Source organism: Salmo salar, chromosome 11 (genome assembly GCF_965601325.2).
Source record: "Salmo salar chromosome 11, fSalSal1, whole genome shotgun sequence".
Taxonomy (NCBI): Eukaryota; Metazoa; Chordata; class Actinopteri; order Salmoniformes; family Salmonidae; genus Salmo; species Salmo salar.
This window is the reverse complement of record NC_138301.1, coordinates 117,690,513-117,711,052: the sequence shown is the minus strand read 5'-3', so window position 1 is coordinate 117,711,052 and position 20,540 is coordinate 117,690,513. Positions and strand designations below refer to the sequence as shown.

The 20,540-nt window shown below is 41.7% G+C and overlaps 1 protein-coding gene across 2 annotated transcripts in view; it reads left to right on the top strand.

The window, feature by feature from the left end:
• The window catches only part of dclk1a (doublecortin-like kinase 1a), a 183,435-nt gene that overhangs the window by 60,054 nt on the left and 102,841 nt on the right, over positions 1-20,540 (top strand). For both annotated transcript variants that reach the window (XM_045690206.2, XM_045690208.2), the window contains exon 4: positions 12,367-12,466. In XM_045690206.2, coding sequence (XP_045546162.1) covers positions 12,367-12,466 — 100 coding nt within the window. The remainder of the gene's footprint in view (positions 1-12,366; positions 12,467-20,540) is intronic.

The window sequence follows — 20,540 nt, the reverse complement described above, 5'->3', positions numbered from 1 at the left end:
TCTACTGAACTCTACTCTACTGAACTCTACTCTACTGTACTGACCTGAACTCTACTGACCTGAATTCTACTGAACTGAACTCTACTGTACTGAACTCTACTCTACTGAACTCTACTCTACTGAACTCTACTCTACTGTACTGAACTCTACTGTACTGTACTGAACTGTACTGAACTGAACTCTACTGTACTGAACTGAACTCTACTGTACTGAACTCTACTGAACTGAACTCTACTGTACTGAACTGAACTCTACTGTACTGTACTGTACTGAACACTACTCTGCTGAACTCTACTGTAGTGAACTCTACTGAACTCAATTCTACTGTACTGAACTCTACTGTACTGAACTCTACTGCACTGAACTGAATCTATGATGAAATTATGTTACCTCAATTCTTTTGCCAGGTGTAAATCCACTTCACTTGCTGTAGTTCAATAATCAAAATAGATTTTTGTCAAAGTCAAGGTGTGATGTCATAGCTGACACCTCCATTCTTTCTGCAGACGTCTTTTGAATCTTCATTCTGAGCAGATATTTAACTGAGTTACAGGAAAATGAGGTCGCATAAAAACCTGAGGGAGATTTTACAGTAATTCTGTTATTTATTTATTTATTTATTTATTTAAGGGGTGGATCAGCTTAATATTGCAGAAAGATTGTTGCTTCCATCAATGTAATTGTCTGCGTTGTCCCCCAATACCGTAATTCTGTTACCAAACTTTATAACTGCACAGTTCTTCCAGTAAAATGTTGTTTTTTTTTGTAAAAATGTTAGCCTAAATAGTTTCAAATAGTCCTTGTGCTCAGGGTTGTACAGTTTGTTAAACATTGAAAATCATTTTTTTTTATGTTTGACGTACGTCACAAGTGAAAAAGTTTAGTTACTGTGGTGCAACTTTAACTGATAAAAAAATACTCTTCCATCGGCTCAATCAGAGTCTGGTAGCGTCGTTAAAGGAGACAGATCTCACACGAGCTCACATACCGTTTCACTGATCACAACGGTCAGTTTGGTTTCACAAGGAATTTAATGGCTCAGTCCGGTGATCAATAAAAGCCTGAAAGTTAATCAATAACTTCATTCTAACATCTCAAATGTGTCTGTGAAACTAATCTACTGATACAGGCGATCAGAGACAGTCATTACACACTGTTATGAAACCCCAACATTATCCTCTCTAACACACACACACACACACACACACACACACACACACACACACACACACACACACACACACACACACACACACACACACACACACACACACACACACACACACACACACACACACACACACACACACACACACAGTCCCGATGTGAAATAACAGTTACATAAGACAAACACTCATGGCTATGAGCTGAGTTCTCAGTTTCCGGTTCAAAGCTAAAACTCATTTTCTCTCCTCGTTCGCTCGTTTGGCACCGATGAGGAGTAAAGTAGGACACACACACACGTACACACCCTCTTGGCTGTATGTATGGTGTTGTGTTGGTAATGCTGGGAAGCTCAACTCCGCTGTGCTGTTGTTTTGAGGAGTTGATTTGTTATTTTAGGTATTTTACTGTATTAGGATCCCCATTAGCTCTTGTGATTGCAGCAGCTACTCTTCCTGGGGTTCACAACAAAAAAAACAGGAAACATGACATAATACAGAACATTAATAGACAAGAACAGCTCAAGGACAAAAGGTTCTGACTCAATACGGAGAAAACAAAACACAGTGAGACCTACTACTCCATTTATATTCATATATTACATGTATATTCATATATTACATGTATATTCATATATTACATGTATATTCATATATTGCATGTATATTCATATATAACATTTCTATTCATATATTACATGTATATATATTATATTTATATTCATATATTACATTTATATTAATATATTACATTTATATCCATATATTACATTTATATTCATATATTACATGTATATTCATATATGCCATTTATATTCATATATTACATGTATATTCATATATTACATTAAGTCGCTCTGGATAAGAGCGTCTGCTAAATGACTAAAATGTAAAATGTAAATGTATATTCATATATTACATTCATATTCATATATTACATGTATATTCATACATTACATGTATATTCATCTATTACATGTATATTCCTATATTGCATTTATATTCGTATATTACCTGTATATTCATATATTACATGTATATTCATATATACATTTATATTCCTATATTGCATTTATATTCGTATATTACCCATATATTCATATATTACATTTATATTCATATATTACATGTATATTCATATATCCATTTATATTCATATATTGCATTTATATTCATATATTACATGTATATTAATATATTACATTTATAGTCAGTAGCATCTATCAGTACATACACACAAAATATTTAGGTCAAATAGTAGATCACATGGGGGAAAGTCGCCATGATATATATATATATATTTCTTTGCTTTCACTTGCACAATATGAGATGGATAGGAGTTCCATGCAATCATGGCTCTGTATAAAACTGTATGTTTCCTTGAATTCGTTCTTGTTTCGTGGACTGTGAAATGACCCCTGGTGGCATGTCTGGTGGCATGCCTGGTGGGGTAAGTGCTGTGTGTAAGTTGACTCTGCAAATGATTTGAAATTTCAACACATTAATGTTTCTTATATACTGAACAAAAATTTTAACACAACATGTAAAGTGTTAGTCCCATGTTTCATGAGCTGAAATAAAGTATCTCAGAAATTACCCATATGCACATAAAATGAGTATTTCTGTCTGTAATAAAGCCCTTTTGTGGGAAAAAAACTAATTCTGATTGACTGGGTGTTACTGGCTTCCAAGTGGGTGGGCCTATGCCCACCCATGGCTGAGCCCCTACCCAGTCATTTGAAATCCATAGATTAGGGCCTAATTTATTTATTTAAATTGACAGATTTCCTTATATGAACTGTAACTCCGCAAAATCTTTGAAATTGTTGCATGTTGCATTTATATTTTTGTTCAGTCTAATAACAAGAAGCGACAGTCTCTCCTTTACTTTTAGCCAAGGGAGAGTGGCATGCATAGTATGGATATTAACCCTCTGATAACAGCGAAGAGCAAGATGTGCTGCTCTGTTCTGGGCCAGCTGCAGCTTAACTAGGTCTTTCCTTGCAGCACTGGACCACACGACTGGACAATAATCAAGATAAGACAAAACTAGAGCCTGCAGGACTTGCTTTGTGGAGTGTGGTGTCAAAAAAGCAGAGTATGTCTTTATTACGGACAGATCTCTCTCCATCTTATATGTTCTATATGTTCTAAATCTATATGTTTTGACCATGGCAATCCAAGGTAACACCAAGTAATTTAGTCTCCTCAACTTGCTCAACAGCCACATTATTCATGATCAGATTCAGCTGAGGTCTAGAACTTAGGGAATGATTTGTACCAATTACAATGCTCTTAGTTTTAGAGATGTTCAGGACCAGTTTATTACTGGCCACCCATTCTAAAACTGACTGCAACTCTTTGTTTAGGATTGAAGTGATTTCACTAGCTGTGGTTGCTGACATGTATAATGTTGAATCATCAGTAAACATAGATGCATAGATGCTACAGGCTTTGTGTAATACTAGTGGCAGGTCATTAGTAAAAACAGAAGAGAGAGCTTCCCTGTGGTACACCACACTTTACATGTTTAACATAGAGAAGCTTCCATTAAAGAAAACCCTCCGAGTTCTATTAGATAGAGAGCTATGAATCCACGATATGGCCAAGGTTGAAAAGCCATAACACATACGTTTCTCAACAACAGGTTATGGTCAATAATATCAAAGGCTGGACTGAAATCTAACAGTACAGCTCCCACAATCTCCTTATTATCAATGTCTTTCAACCAATCATCAGTCATTTGTGTCAGTGCAGTACATGTTGAGTGCCCTTCTCTATAAACATGCTGAAAGTCTGTTGTTCATGTTTTTACAGAGAAATAGCATTGTATCTGGTCAAACACAATATTTTCCAAAGGTTTGCTAAGAGTCGGCAGGAAGCTGATTAGTCGGCTGAACCAGTAAAAGCCGCTTTACCACTGTTGGGTAGCGGAATGAGTTGAGCTTCCCTCCGGGTCTGAGGACAAAGACTTTCCTCTAGGCTCAGATTAAGATGTCACACAGGAATGGCAAAAGTGTTCAGGATGCCTCAGTAGCTTTTCATCTAGGTTGTCAATCAATACCAGGTGGTTTCTCATTATAGATGGACAACAATCATTCCCCCCTCAACCACACTAACTTTACAGAATTGAAAATGACAAAGCTTTCTCTTCATTATTAAGGTCGTTTATGCATGAATATGATGGCTCACTGTTTGTTGTTGGCATTTCCTGTCTGAGTTTTCCCACTTTGCCAATGAAATAGTCATTAAAATAATTGGCCAAATCAAAAGGTTTTGTGATACATGAGCCTTCTCATTCAGTGGAAGATGTAGTTGAACTAGTCTTTCTGTCCATAATTTAAATGAAAGTACTCCAAAGCAATTTCCCATCATTCCTTATATTAGGGGTGTAACGGTACACATATTCGTGCCGAACTGTTCGGTATGGGACCTTGTTCGGTCCGCACTGAATGAATGAATATACACTGCTCAAAAAAATAAAGGGAACACTTAAACAACACATCCTAGATCTGAATGAAAGAAATAATCTTATTAACTACTTTTTTCTTTACATAGTTGAATGTGCTGACAACAAAATCACACAAAAATAATCAATGGAAATCCAATTTATCAACCCATGGAGGTCTGGATTTGGAGTCACACTCAAAATTAAAGTGGAAAACCACACTATAGGCTGATCCGACTTTGATGTAATGTCCTTAAAACAAGTAAAAATGAGGCTCAGTAGTGTGTGTGGCCTCCACGTGCCTGTATGACCTCCCTACAACGCCTGGGCATGCTCCTGATGAGGTGGCGGATGGTCTCCTGAGGGATCTCCTCCCAGACCTGGACTAAAGCATCCGCCAACTCCTGAACAGTCTGTGGTGCAACGTGGCGTTGGTGGATGGAGCGAGACATGATGTCCCAGATGTGCTCAATTGGATTCAGGTCTGGGGAACGGCAGGCCAGTCCATAGCATCAATGCCTTCCTCTTGCAGGAACTGCTGACACACTCCAGCCACATGAGGTCTAGCATTGTCTTGCATTAGGAGGAACCCAGGGCCAACCGCACCAGCATATGGTCTCACAAGGGGTCTGAGGATCTCATCTCGGTACCTAATGGCAGTCAGGCTACCTCTGGCGAGCACATGGAGGGCTGTGCGGCCCCCCAAAGAAATGCCACCCCACACCATGACTGACCCACCGCCAAACCGGTCATGCTGGAGGATGTTGCAGGCAGCAGAACGTTCTCCACGGTGTCTCCAGACTCTGTCACGTCTGTCACATGCTCAGTGTGAACCTGCTTTCATCTGTGAAGAGCACAGGGCGCCAGTGGCGAATTTGCCAATCTTGGTGTTCTCTGGCAAATGCCAAACGTCCTGCACGGTGTTGGGCTGTAAGCACAACCCCCCCCTGTGGATGTCGGGACCTCATACCACCCTCATGGAGTCTGTTTCTGACCATTTGAGGAGACACATGCACATTTGTGGCCTGCTGGAGGTCATTTTGCAGGGCTCTGGCAGTGCTTCTCCTGCTCCTCCTTGCACAAAGGCGGTGGTAGCGGTCCTGCTGCTGGGTTGTTGCCCTCCTACGGCCTCCTCCACATCTCCTGATGTACTGGCCTGTCTCCTGGTAGCGCCTCCATGCTCTGGACACTACGCTGACAGACACAGCAAACCTTCTTGCCACAGCTCGCATTGATGTGCCATCCTGGATGAGCTGAACTGCCTGAGCCACTTGTGTGGGTTGTAGACTCCGTCTCATGCTACCACTAGAGTGAAAGCACCGCCAGCATTCAAAAGTGACCAAAACATCAGCCAGGAAGCATAGGAACTGAGAAGTGGTCTGTGGTCTCCACCTGCAGAACCACTACTTTATTGGGGGTGTCTTGCTTATTGCCTATAATTTCCACCTGTTGTCTATTCCATTTGCACAACAGCATGTGAAATTTATTGTCAATCAGTGTTGCTTCCTAAGTGGACAGTTTGATTTCACAGAAGTGTGATTGACTTGGAGTTACATTGTGTTGTTTAAGTGTTCCCTTTATTTTTTGGAGCAGTATATATATATATATATAAAATAAACACTAGGCCTATAGCCTATGTCTACACTGCGTTGTATGCATCTTGAGTAAATCTGTGCTGAAAAAAAAAACATTTCAGGCAATTCGGTTAAAACAACGAGGTACGCACGTTATAAAACAACTTCTAACTGGGTATTTCAAACTGTCCTTTTGTGAGGCGCAGCCGGAAAACTAGTTCTGTATGATGACGAGAGGTGGGGGTCGATAAACCAACAGGATCCTCCATCATCATTTACATCTCCAGTTTGGGAACATTTTGGCTTCTCAGTAGATTATTACAAAGGCGATGTACAGAGAGCTGTGGGATAAAACGTTAACATATGTCGCCGCGCTCAACGAGAATAGCCTATGGAGCTGCCAACACCTCAAATATGTTGGCACGTTTACGCAGGCATCACCCCAGAATACCGTAGCAAGACATCTCTCCCAGGGGCGGAAATCCCGGGGGGGACGGGGGGGACACGACCCCCCCCATCCTGGGGAAAATATGATTTGTCCCCCCCAATATATCACTGAAACATAACTATGTAATTTAAATAATATTAATAATACGCAATGAAAGCAATTGTGCTGATTATAGACACTTAATAGCGCGTTTTTAAGTTTCAAAAGATTGCGACCCCCCCACCCTTTGCCTCACAATGGTTTGATCCACTGCCAGTTCCTTAGCTTGCTAGATAACAGAGAGGTCGTATCTACTGTCTGAAAGGCACTCAATGCACGTAACTGACGTGAGGTTAATCCAGTCAATCGCACACACACACTAGCTGAATATGCAGAGCTAGCGCGCAAATATTAACTATTAAGCTAGCTAGTACCTATTCCATTTATGTGGCGTCGTCAAAGATGGAATCTTTGCTATCGTCAATTTATTCCAAGATCAGCATGCAGATGATGTAAGTTAGTGCTTCAAAGTCCCTGTGATAAGGTTAGCGATAAACTGAAATCCAAACTGAACAGAACTACACTCTCTTCTACCATTGTCTTAAATATATTTAATGGTCTCGTTGCAAAAGCTATATTGTCGCAAGGGAACTTTTATTTATTTATTTTATTTCACCTTTATTTAACCCGGGTAGCAAAGATTATAGCAAACACCACTGAAACTGAATGGTGCTCGCTAGCTTTGCAAATTCAGCTATTGTTGGAAGCCAGCCTATATGAAACAAACTATTAAAATTACAAAAGGTTGCAGCATATGTTGTGTAAATGGTGAACTCATACAGCTGTCAACTCTTGTCATTTTAATCCGTTTCACATTTGCTAGCTACCTTTTAGATCGAAGCCCAAATAGAATGATTGAAGATGATAGAAGCCCATCTCCTACTGTAAATAACCTACACACTGTGTGTGTGTGTGTAGCCAGCCAGCCAGCCAGCCAGGTAGAAAAATGGCAGAAAAATAAAAGACGGACATCAGAGTATTTTTCAATACACCAAAACGCATAGTAAGAACCCTAGTAGCCTAATATCTCAAAGACTAGTTGATAAAATGTTCATAAGAAAGAAATGAAATTCTAATGGAAATGTTTCACAATGATGTCATTAGGCAGAGCAGGCAACAGATTGCACACAGACAGCAGAGTTGGGGACAGATATGCAGGGACAGACTGGCAGAGACAGGGAGTCTCAGGTAAGTTTGTTGAGTCTTTGTTTGGCAACATTATGAAAGGTTCTCCATTTTTTTTACTTGTAAAATAGGAACATAATTGGAAAATGCCATGGATACCCCCACTCTCAACTTAAACTGGTGACTGAACTAAGATTTGTTAAAGGCAATGGTATTGCTGTTGTGATTAGTTGTGTAGTTTTGGGTACCGGTAGTTAGGAGTACGGCAAACACCTTATTTCTTTGGTTCCTCAATATACATTTACCATATTACAATGTAGGCTATGTGGTACAGCACTACTTTTGGTGTCCCCCTCAGGAATTGCTCTTGAGAAAATTTCATGTAATTGTCCCCTCCAAAGTTGATATCAGATTTTCGTCCCTGCTCGAGTCACGTTATAAATGTCCCTCTTGAACCCATTTCAGCAAACAGGTAGTACCCGCTATATATCAGCATACCAAAGCCGAAGTTGTCATTGAATTATGCTGCGATTACTCAACAGTCACAAGTCCATCACATTACCCCGAAGTGGGAGATGTACAGAGTCACAACTGCGCCTCTGGCACGGTCAGTTCCATCTGGGATCCTAGGGACGTCCCTAGCCTAAACCTAGCCTTAAAGGCCACCTCAGAGGACGCTGTCGCACCTAATTCCTGTCCTACAGAGGATATTGTCATTTAGGTTCCAGCTCGATGCTAATACATATTCAGGAATTGAGGGGTGGGAACATCGTGGTGATGTCCACTTGGAGTGGAGAAATAACAAGTAACGCTACTGTGGTGCACTGACTGACAGCTGTCAGTCTAACTAGCTAGCATGCTAACCTTAGCCAGCTAATGAAAGTGACATGAGCACCATTTCAGTTAAGAAAGGCATACTGCATGTCAGGTGAAAATAATTATTTCAGAAAGACTACCGGTCAAGAGATGTCTTAGCTAAAACCGTGTCTATACGAGCATGTTCAGGGTTGACGTTTTGTCTGGCTTTTTTTCGTTTGACAATTCCAGTGAAATCATGACGGACATGCACATGGACATTATCAAATAGCTGGCTATATTCTTGGTTATCTCTGTTATCAATTCAGTAAGCTAGCTGGCTCTATATAATCAATGCATTATGTACATTTCGGCCACGAATCCGCTATAGAAATGTAAAGAATATAAACTCTGGTAATATGGATAGTCTTAACTATTGAACAGTTTGGAGTGTGTATTAAAACAATGGGAGAGTTCGTTTTGCATGGCCCGTTGGGTGTAGATTTCTCTTTAGGGTTAATTGAATAATGAGCAAAGCCTGCATTACCGGGCCACGCAAAACGAATTCACCTAAAACGTCAGCGGTCAGAACCGTTCATCTCGGGGCGACGGGGGAGGGCGTGGTTCTGAAATGCAATCATATCACACAATTTGACCATGTATAAAATGGTTGTGTGTATATATATATATATATATATATATATATATATATATATATATATATATATATATTATTATTATTATTATTAATATTATTATTATTATTATTACTTTTTTTATTATTATTTTTTTTTTTTGATGCAGACTAGCTCAACAAATAAATGCAATTTGACAAATGATACAACAGATTATTATAATTTACTGGGGGAAAAAAAAGAGGAGGTGCAAAAACATGAGTTCCATCCCTTATTTTAATTTGCTCCATGGCAACGCAGCCAAGTGATGGGTTGTCACAAGTTAACACAGCCGTTTTCATATTAATGTCATTTTTTAAACTCTATCATTTGTTTACAAACATGATAGCACAGGAAAAAAAAAAAAAATGTATGAAATTGTATGAATTGTATGAAATGTATGCATTCACTACTGTAAGTCGCTCTGGATAAGAGCGTCTGCTAAATGACTAAAATGTAAAAATGTAAATGTATAGCTGTACTTTTAGTTTATGGGTGACACAGCTTGTTGTCCATTAACCAATCTTCATTTCTCAACTAGTTCAAATCACATGAATGCATCCGATTGGTATTTACAGTCAATTTCCACCTCCAACATGGTAACAAACACAGTTAGTGAATCGCTGATAATGGAATCAGAATGGATTCTAAGCCATTAATTGTGTGGAAACTCATAAACAGTAGATTTCTAACTGGATTTGTGTGTGTGTGTGTGTGTGTTTTTTAATGGAGAGCATGCGTAGACCTCATGCAGGAATCGAAACCAGAATCCCTGCCACAGGGCGAACTATATGTTTCCAGAGGGGGGAGTGTTACCTAATCAGAATAGGGCTTTAGGTGTTCCATGTCATTAGACACATGTCCTGTCCATGCTGAACAGATCATTAGAAACAGATAGAGAGCTGATGTTGACATCATTAGGATAGGCCTATAGGTGTTCCATATCATTAGTCCTGTCCATGAGTGAGATTTGAGATCATTACACAGTATTACTATCATTAGGAATGGCTGGCATCATAAAGATTGGTCTGTATGTGTTGTTCTGTTAATTAACATAGGTCTGTAGGTGTTGTAGTTAGAGATATCTGATGTGGACATCATCAGGATAGGTCTGTAGGTGTTGTAGTTAGAGATATCTGATGTTGACATCATCAGGATAGGTCTGTATGTGTTGTAGTTAGAGATATCTGATGTGGACATCATCAGGATAGGTCTGTAGGTGTTGTAGTTAGAGATATCTGATGTTGACATCATCAGGATAGGTCTGTAGGTGTTGTAGTTAGAGATATCTGATGTGGACATCATCAGGATAGGTCTGTAGGTGTTGTAGTTAGAGAAAACTGATGTTCACATCATCAGGATAGGTCTGTAGGTGTTCCATATCATTAGACATTGATTCCATGCTGAACAGGGTGAGATTTTAGAATATTTTAGTAGTATTATTGCAAATGGCTGACAACACACACACACACACACACACACACACACACACACACACACACACACACACACACACACACACACACACACACACACACACACACACACACACACACACACACACACACACACACACACACACACACACACACACACACACACACACACACACACACACACACTCGACAAGACGGAGCTTCTCTTCCTCCCCGGGAAGGCCTGCCAGCTATCACAACAACTCCACAGTGTCGCCCTCCCAGAGTGCAAAGAACCTTGACGTGACCCCGGACAACACCCTGTCGTTCTCTGCAAACATCAAAGCAGTGACTCTCTCCTGCAGGTTCTTGCTCTATAACAGCCGTAGAGTACGGCCCTACCTCACACAGGAAGCTGCGCAGGTCCTAATCCAAGTCATCTCTCCTGTCTGGACTACTGCAACTCACTGTTGGCTGGGCTCCCCGCTTGTGCCATTAAACCCCTGCAACTTATCCAGAATGCTGCATCCCTCCTGGTGTTCAACCTTTCCATATTCTCCCATGTCACCCTGCTCCTCCGTACGCTCCGCTGGCTTCCAGTCGAAGCTGGCGTCCACTACAAAACCATGGTGCTTACCTACAGAACAGCAAGAGAAACTGCCCCTCCCTACCTTCAGTCTGTGATCGAACCCTACATCCTAACCCAAGCATTCCGCTCTGCCACCTCTGGTCTCTTGGTCCTCCCACCCCTCCCGCTCAGCCCAGTCAAAGCTCTTCTCTGTCCTGGCTCCCCAATGGTGGAACCAGCTTCCCCCTGAAGAGTCCCTGCCCTTCTTCTGAAAGCACCTGAAACCCAACCTCTTCAAAGAGCATCTTAAATACCCCAACCCCCCCCCCCCTTCTAGCTTAGACTTTGCTCTGGATAAGAGCTTCTGCTGAATGATTCACATGTAAATATTAATGCATGTCCTCTCCATGTGGCTGCGCTGCTGTGTGTGTTTCTGTGTGTATATATGACCTCTAACCCTCCAGTCTCTGTGTGTATATGACCTCTAACCCTCCAGTCTCTGTGTGTATATGACCTCTAACCCTCCAGTCTCTGTGTGTATGACCTCTAACCCTCCAGTCTCTGTGTGTATATGACCTCTGACCCTCCAGTCTCTGTGTGTATGACCTCTAACCCTCCAGTCTCTGTGTGTATATGACCTCTGACCCTCCAGTCTCTGTGTGTATGACCTCTAACCCTCCAGTCTCTGTGTGTGTATATGACCTCTAACCCTTCAGTCTCTGTGTGTATATATGACCTCTAACCCTTCAGTCTCTGTGTGTATGACCTCTAACCCTCCAGTCACTGTGTGTATATATGACCTCTAACCCTTCAGTCTCTGTGTGTATGACCTCTAACCCTCCAGTCTCTGTGTGTATGACCTCTAACCCTCCAGTCTCTGTGTGTATATGACCTCTGACCCTCCAGGCTCTGTGTGTATGACCTCTAACCCTCCAGTCTCTGTGTGTATATGACCTCTGACCCTCCAGTCTCTGTGTGTATGACCTCTAACCCTCCAGTCTCTGTGTGTGTATATGACCTCTAACCCTTCAGTCTCTGTGTGTATATATGACCTCTAACCCTTCAGTCTCTGTGTGTATATATGACCTCTAACCCTCCAGTCACTGTGTTCCGCCAGGTGACATGTCTCCAGGACTTCTTCGGTGACGAGGACATCTTCGTGGCGTGTGGACCGGAGAAATACCGTTACCAAGATGACTTCCAGCTGGAGGAGAATGGTACGATACCTCACTTCCTGTGTGTGTGTGTGTATGTTTGTGTGTGTGTGTGAGAGAGCCCCTGTCTCTTTCTTTGACTGTAAAACTTTTCCCTGTAAATGTACAGTATTATCCTTACCGTAAAACATATTAGAGCAGCGGTATCCAAACTAGGGGTCACGACCTCATATGGGATAATGGATACACAGAGAGTAACTGGCAGCAAAAGATCTGAGCACAGAACTCTGAGATATATATAACTATATATATATAACTTCCATTGTAAACTACATCAAACCACATCCATTGTGCTCATGCCTGTTCACAAAACAATGTGGAGATATGAGATCAGAGCACGACAATGCTCTATTTCATACCAAGGCCTGGTGGTTATCGACGGTGTGGAAGGAATTTCGGCATTGAGAGAGGAAGCGTTGTCATTCACAATGGATATGAATGAAAAAGGAAACCGCACACTGCTCTTGATAGTATCACTGCTCTTTAATAAGCTTTACGTATCGGCCTCACGGCCTTCGTCAGAGCTTTTGTGAGTTTTTTAAATCAGCACCTTTATGTAGACTTAGCCCCACCCACATCCGTTCCATGCATGGAAAAGGGTTGGAGGCAAAGGAAAAATAAATAAGTGCTACCAAACATAATAATATGCATTTCATAAATATTGAAATAAAAGTGTGTAAATAAGACGCATTAAACACGTCTGTAAAACCACAATGAGGACATCGACCTACCGAGCAAGTTTTCATTAATCATTGGGTACATCGTACGAAAAACCTCAGAGTAATCTTAAATAGGGACATAATTCATGTTCAAATTCACAACATAACATACATAGGAATTTCATCATTAAGTCCTTTAGGAAATAATGTCTAGAGGGTAAAAATCTAAAAAACATTCTCTGTTACTCAGAGTATTATTAATATCATCTCACAATGGATATAAAAAACTAACTTTGTTAACTTTCTGTGAAAAGAAAATGTGGTCTCCTTGCCGATGTAACAGACATATCTGAGAAACTGTACGCAAGCAGGGGAAATACAAAAACATTCTACAGGTGAGTGACCGAATCAACAACATCCGTTTTGACTGTGTTCCTGGGTCAGCTGACATGTGACATGCCGGTAAGTGAAATTGAAACAGCTGATCGAGCTGTCATGTGACCTAATGCTGCAGACAACACATTCACAGGTTACTATGGAGAAGATTTGGTTCTTGACTCAAATACTGCGCTGTCTCTCTCCGAGCATTAAAACTCATGGTACATTGATTCAATGCTGTCTCTCTCCGAGCATTAAAACTCATGGTACATTGATTCAATGCTGTCGTCTGCATTAAAACTCATGGTACATTGATTCAATGCTGTCGTCTGCATTAAAACTCATGGTACATTGATTCTATACTGTCGTCTGCATTAAAACTCATGGTACATTGATTCTATACTGTCGTCTGCATTAAAAACTCATGGTACATTGATTCAATGCTGTCGTCTGCATTAAAAACAAAATATCCAGTTGGATGTGATAGGAGAGATGAGGCTCCCCCTGACTTTGAGAAGCTCCAACACGACATGCATCACGCCACACCCATCTCATTAGTGGTGGTGAGGTAACAGACATTATGAGGTAAGAGACATTATGAGGTAAGAGACATTATGAGGTAAGAGACATTATGAGGTAAGAGACATTATGAGGTAAGAGACATTATGAGGTAACAGACATTATGAGGTAAGAGACATTATGAGGTAAGAGACATTATGAGGTCGGAGACATTATGAAGTAAGAGACATTATGAGGTCGGAGACATTATGAAGTAAGAGACATTATGAGGTAAGAGACATTATGAGGTAAGAGACATTGTGAGGTAAGAGACATTATGAGGTAAGAGACATTATGAGGTAAGAGACATTATGAGGTAAGAGACATTATGAGGTAAGAGACATTATGAGGTCGGAGACATTATGAGGTAAGAGACATTGTGAGGTAAGAGACATTGTGAGGTAAAGAGACATTATGAGGTTAGGGTTAGGGTTACAGAAGTTAACATTGGCTCTTAATTACGTCATTTGGTTGGGTTGTTGGCCAAAACCCCCTGAATTACAGCATTTTACAGTGAAACTCGACCAGTATTTTTGTAATATAGATGCTGTTATATATTTTACATTACTATTTTCCTAACTGTAAAATAAATTACAGCATACAGCATCCCTGCTGTAAATTTACAGTGAGTTCATCCCTGAAATCTAAATGTACAAATAAAAATTATAATTTTTTACATAAAATAGATTTATTCAAATTGTTAACAATATTAACAAAATAATTAACAAAAGAAGTAACAATAGTTAACACATATGTAACCAAAAAATAGCATCATTACAACACTAATTTAAAAACTATATTGTGTGCCTGTGTGTGTGGGATGTGGGGGAGAGAGAGACAAAATGAGAGAGAGGGAGATGGAGTTAAAATTGGAATTTGGTACAATCCTAGATCTATGATCAGGGGCGACTTTGTTCGGAGTAAGGGAGTTCAGAGGCAGTGAAACACACAACGGGAAGGTTTGAGCAGGAGAGCATCCAGGAGAGAGAAGGCAGCGCAGCATCAGGTGTTCCTCATCGGGCTCCGTAACAAACAACCTCAATTCTGATTGGTCAGCTCTTCTCACCCCAGGGACAAGCAAATAAAAAACAAAGAACAGAATGAGAGACAGAGAGCACCAGGTCTGTTACTCTGTTGGTTAAAAGACAGGGGATAAGGGACATATCAAGCTGAGTATTGTGTAACAGTACTTACCTCCCTAGAGGTCTTCGTTCAACCTCAGTGTGCTCTTGGAAGAATGGGGCAAGGTAGTGTTTCAGAACAGCTGGCTTCCAGCGGGACCACCTTGTCATCCATCAACTTGGGGTGATTGTAACCTTACAGCATATTATTCCAATACAGTTTATGAAAACAATTGAGGCATTGAACAAATACAAATAAGCACTGAGCACATTTTTGGTCTTGTGAACAGAAACGTGAATGTTGTGAGAATTTTGTGCAACTTCCAGCCTGTGTTTACAGTGAACACTGAGGCTGTACCCTTACAGTTTTAGAAAGTAGCCAATACGCTATTGTGGCTATTGGAGCATAATGTAGGCCTACCAACAAAACCAATGGCGCGAACACAATGTAGACTACCCCTCTGCCTATTAGGCTCCCGAGTGGCGCAGCGGTCTACGGCACTGCATCTCAGTGCTAGAGGTGTCATTACAGACCCTGGTTCGTTCCCAGGCTGTGTCACAACCAGCCATGATCTGGAGTCCCATATGGCGACACACAATTGGCCCAGAGTCGTTAGGGGAGGGTTTGCCCTGGGTAGGCCATCATTGTAAAATAAGAATATGTTTTTTGACTGACTTGCCTAGTTAAACAAAGGTTAAATAAATATTGTTAGGTTCTTATTTTTCATAGTAAATAACTCACGGACACTAGAGAAGCTTTAACCAAGTTTAATTCTCACCAAAGGTTCTGTACAGCTGTAATTCAGACAACCCAACATTTCTCCCATCACAGATATGTATATCCCACTTAAGACACTCTTCCTTCTCTCCAATCCTTACATCTTATGGTTCTACAGGAAAAGTGTAACAGGATACTAAACCCTTATTACTCCCTTCAGGGGATCTGACCTCACCTCCTGAACTCAACCCCTCCTTCACCTAATCCACAGATGTCCATCTGTCTCCCCTATATCAACATGTTGCTCTCCTCCATTCCACCCAACACATTCCAAAGCCATCTGTCTTTCTACAGAGAACCATTCTTCTTCTCTATCATTTATTTAATATCTCAATGTTCAAAATGTCGAATCCAACTATGTATATACAGTGAGGGAAAAAATATTTGATCCCCTGCTGATTTTGTACGTTTGCCCACTGACAAAGAAATGATCAGTCTATAATTTTAATGGTAGGTTTATTTGACCAATGAGAGACAGAATAACAACAACAAAATCCAGAAAAACACATGTCAAAAATGTTATAAATTGATTTGCATTTTAATGAGGGAAATAAGTATTTGACCCCCTCTCAATCAGAAAGATTTCTGGCTCCCAGGTGTCTTTTATACAGGTAACGAGCTGAGATTAGGAGCACACTCTTAAAGGGAGTGTTCCTAATCTCATCTTGTTACCTGTATAAAAGACACCTGTCCACAGAAGCAATCAATCAATCAGATTCCAGACTCTCCACCATGGCCAAGACCAAAGAGCTCTCCAAGGATGTCAGGGACAAGATTGTAGACCTACACAAGGCTGGAATGGGCTCTTTGAGACCATCGCCAAGCAGCTTGGTGAGAAGGTGACAACAGTTGGTGCCATTATTCGCAAATGGAAGAAACACAAAAGAACTGTCAATCTCCCTCGGCCTGGGGCTCCATGCAAGATCTCACCTCGTGGAGTTGCAATGATCATGAGAACGGTGAGGAATCAGCCCAGAACTACACGGGAGGTTCTTGTCAATGATCTCAAGGCAGCTGGGACCATAGTCACCAAGAAAACAATTGGTAACACACTACGCCATGAAGGACTGAAATCTTGCAGCGCCCGCAAGGTCCCCCTGCTCAAGAAAGCACATATACATGCCCGTCTGAAGTTTGCCAATGAACATCTGAATGATTCAGTGGACAACTGGTGAAAGTGTTGTGGTCAGATGAGACCAAAATGGAGCTCTTTGGCATCAACTCAACTCGCCGTGTTTGGAGGAGGAGGAATGCTGCCTATGACCCCAAGAACACCATCCCCACTGTCAAACATGGAGGTGGAAATATTATGCTTTGGGGGTGTTTTTCTGCTAAGGGGACAGGACAACTTCACCGCATCAAAGGGACAATGGACGGGGCCATGTACTGTCAATTCTTGGGTGAGAACCTCCTTCCCTCAGCCAGGGCATTGAAAATGGGTTGTGGATGGGTATTCCAGCATGACAATGACCCAAAACACACGGCCAAGGCAACAAAGGAGTGGCTCAAGAAGAAGCACATTAAGGTCCTGGAGTGGCCTAGCCAGTCTCCAGACCTTAATCCCATAGAAAATCTGTGGAGGGAGCTGAAGGTTGGAGTTGCCAAACGTCAGCCTCGAAACCTTAATGACTTGGAGAAGATCTGCAAAGAGGAGTGGGACAAAATCCCTCCTGAGATGTGTGCTACAACTACAAGAAACGTCTGACCTCTGTGATTGCCAACAAGGGTTTTGCCACCAAGTACTAAGTCATGTTTTTGCAGAGGGGTCAAATACTTATTTCCCTCATTAAAATGCAAATCATTTTATAACATTTATGACATGCGTTTATCTGGATTTTTTTGCTGTTATTCTGTCTCTCACTGTTCAAATAAACCTACCATTAAAATTATAGACTGATCATTTCTTTGTCAGTGGGCAAACGTACAAAATCAGCAGGGGATCAAAACATTTTTTCCCTCACTGTATATATTTGGCTTATATGCATATTCAAACCTGTCACAAAATACAAAACTGCCCCTTTGATTAAGACATAAGCTTTTAACCTGACTGGCTTTTCAAAGACAGCTTGAAATGTAGCCTACATTGCTGACCTATACTTACCTAGAACTGGGCTAATAACTTGCTAACTAGCAAAGAATAACAACGAAATCACAATCATCTTGTAAAGTTAGATTTGTTTTGGTTTGTTGCATTCAAAAGGGCCTTATGTAATGTTCGCAGAAAACAAACACTAATCTACATAGTGCAAACTCAGTGAAATCTCTTGTGTCTCTGCACAGCCTGGCATTTGTTCCTGCGCGGCAGTCCTGGAGGTGAGTGGTCACGTGGTCACAACTCAGAGAGAATATTGCTCTCAACATTTTCCTTTCTAGCTGTGCCACCAAATGTTTGAATACTACTGGTACAGTGAACAGGTGTAGCTGATACTGTAACAATGTTGTTTCAATGTAACTAGGCAAGTCAGTTAATAACAAATTCTTATTTACAATGACAGCCTACCGGTGGAACAGGGGCAGAACGACAGAGTTTTACCTTGTCAGCTCAGGGATTTGATCCAGCAACCTTTCTGTTACTGGCCCAACGCTCTAACCACTAGGCTACCTGCCGCCCAATCGAACATCTGGTTAGCGGGGAGAGGATATACGGACACTCCTGGCCTGCAAAACGATGACATATGTCGAGCAACTGAGAGCCTCAGTCGAGTGGAGACGTCTAGATGGCTACCAACCGAATCACACAGGGTTTTAAAGGCCGAGGACACTGTGTCCCGGTGTGGTTGGCGTTCCTGTCCTCCCCATTGAGTAGACTGTAACAGTGACATCTAGATGGCTACCAATATTAGTTATTCCTTGTGTAGGCTGCTATCCTACTTTAAATATAATCTTGGGAGGGAAACAAATGTGCCTAGTTACTAGCTACTGTCGCCGACACTGATAAAGCTGCCCAGTGGAAGCACCTTAGGTCAGCAGGCCTCTCGATACAACACTGGTCATTCACACCTGTTTTAGCGGCTCCCGAGTAGTTTAACGGCCCAAGATGTGGTGGTTTATGTGTTAAATGTGGCATGTCAATCCGAAAAAGAACATTGGGTCATATCGGTTTAACTGCTAGAAACAAGCCATGTTCTCTGTAGTAGTGGTGACAACATAGATGTCACAAATCTGCACGCTGCTTATTCTCTGTGGACTCGGTACAGCCTTCTCCTGGCCTAACCTGACATTCTCCTGATCTGACGTTCTCCTGACCTGACATTCTCCTGACCGGACATTCTCCTGACCTGACCTGACATTCTCCTGACCTGACGTTCTCCTGACGTGATGTTCTCCTGACCTGACATTCTCCTGACCTGACATTCTCCTGACCTGACCTGACATTCTCCTGACCTGACATTCTCCTGACCTGACGTTCTCCTGATCTGACGTTCTCCTGACCTGACATTCTCCTGACCTGACATTCTTCTGATCTGACAATCTCCTTACTTGACATTCTCCTGACCTGACATTCTCCTGACCTGACCTGATATTCTCCTGACCTGACATTCTCCTGACCTGACATTCTCCTGATCTGACATTCTCCTGATCTGACATTCTCCCGACCTGACGTTCTCCTGACCTGACATTCTCCTGACCTGACATTCTCCTGACCTGACATTCTCCTGACCTGACATTCTCCTGGTCTGAGATTCTCCTGACCTGAGATTCTCCTGACCTGACATTCTCCTGACCTGACCTGACATTCTCCTGACCTGACGTTCTCCTGATCTGACGTTCTCCTGACGTGACATTCTCCTGACCTGACATTCTCCTGACCTGACCTGATGTTCTCCTGACCTGACGTTCTCCTGACCTGACATTCTCCTGACCTGACATTCTCCTGACCTGACCTGACATTCTCCTGACCTGACATTCTCCTGACCTGACGTTCTCCTGATCTGACGTTCTCCTGACCTGACATTCTCCTGACCTGACATTCTCCTGACCTGACATTCTCCTGACCTGACATTCTCCTGATCTGACAATCTCCTTACTTGACATTCTCCTGACCTGACATTCTCCTGCCTGATATTCTCCTGACTTGACATTCCCTTGACCTGACATTCTCCTGACCTGACAATCTCCTGGTCTGACGTTCTCCTGATCTGATGTTCTCCTGACCTGACGTTCTCCTGACCTGACATTCTCCTGACCTGACATTCTCCTGACCTGACATTCTCCTGACCAGACATTCTCCTGACCTGACATTCTCTTGACCTGACATTCTCCTGACCTGAGTGCCCCACTAAACCTCATCCAACATGCAACGAACCACACAAAGACAGTTCCCTAGCATCAGGCTGAACATTAGCCTCTGATCTGTGTCTACTCATCTCTTTATATCTTCATCCCCCTCTCTCTTCTTTCTCATTTTCTCTCACCCACCTGCTTTCTTTCCATCTTACTCCCTTCTCTCTCTCTCTCTCTCTCTCTCATCTGTGTCTGTCTGTCTGTCTGTCTGTCTGTCTGTCTGTCTGTCTGTCTGTCTCTCTCAATTCAATTTCAATTCAAGGGGCTTTATTGGCATGGGAAACATTGCCAAAGCAAGT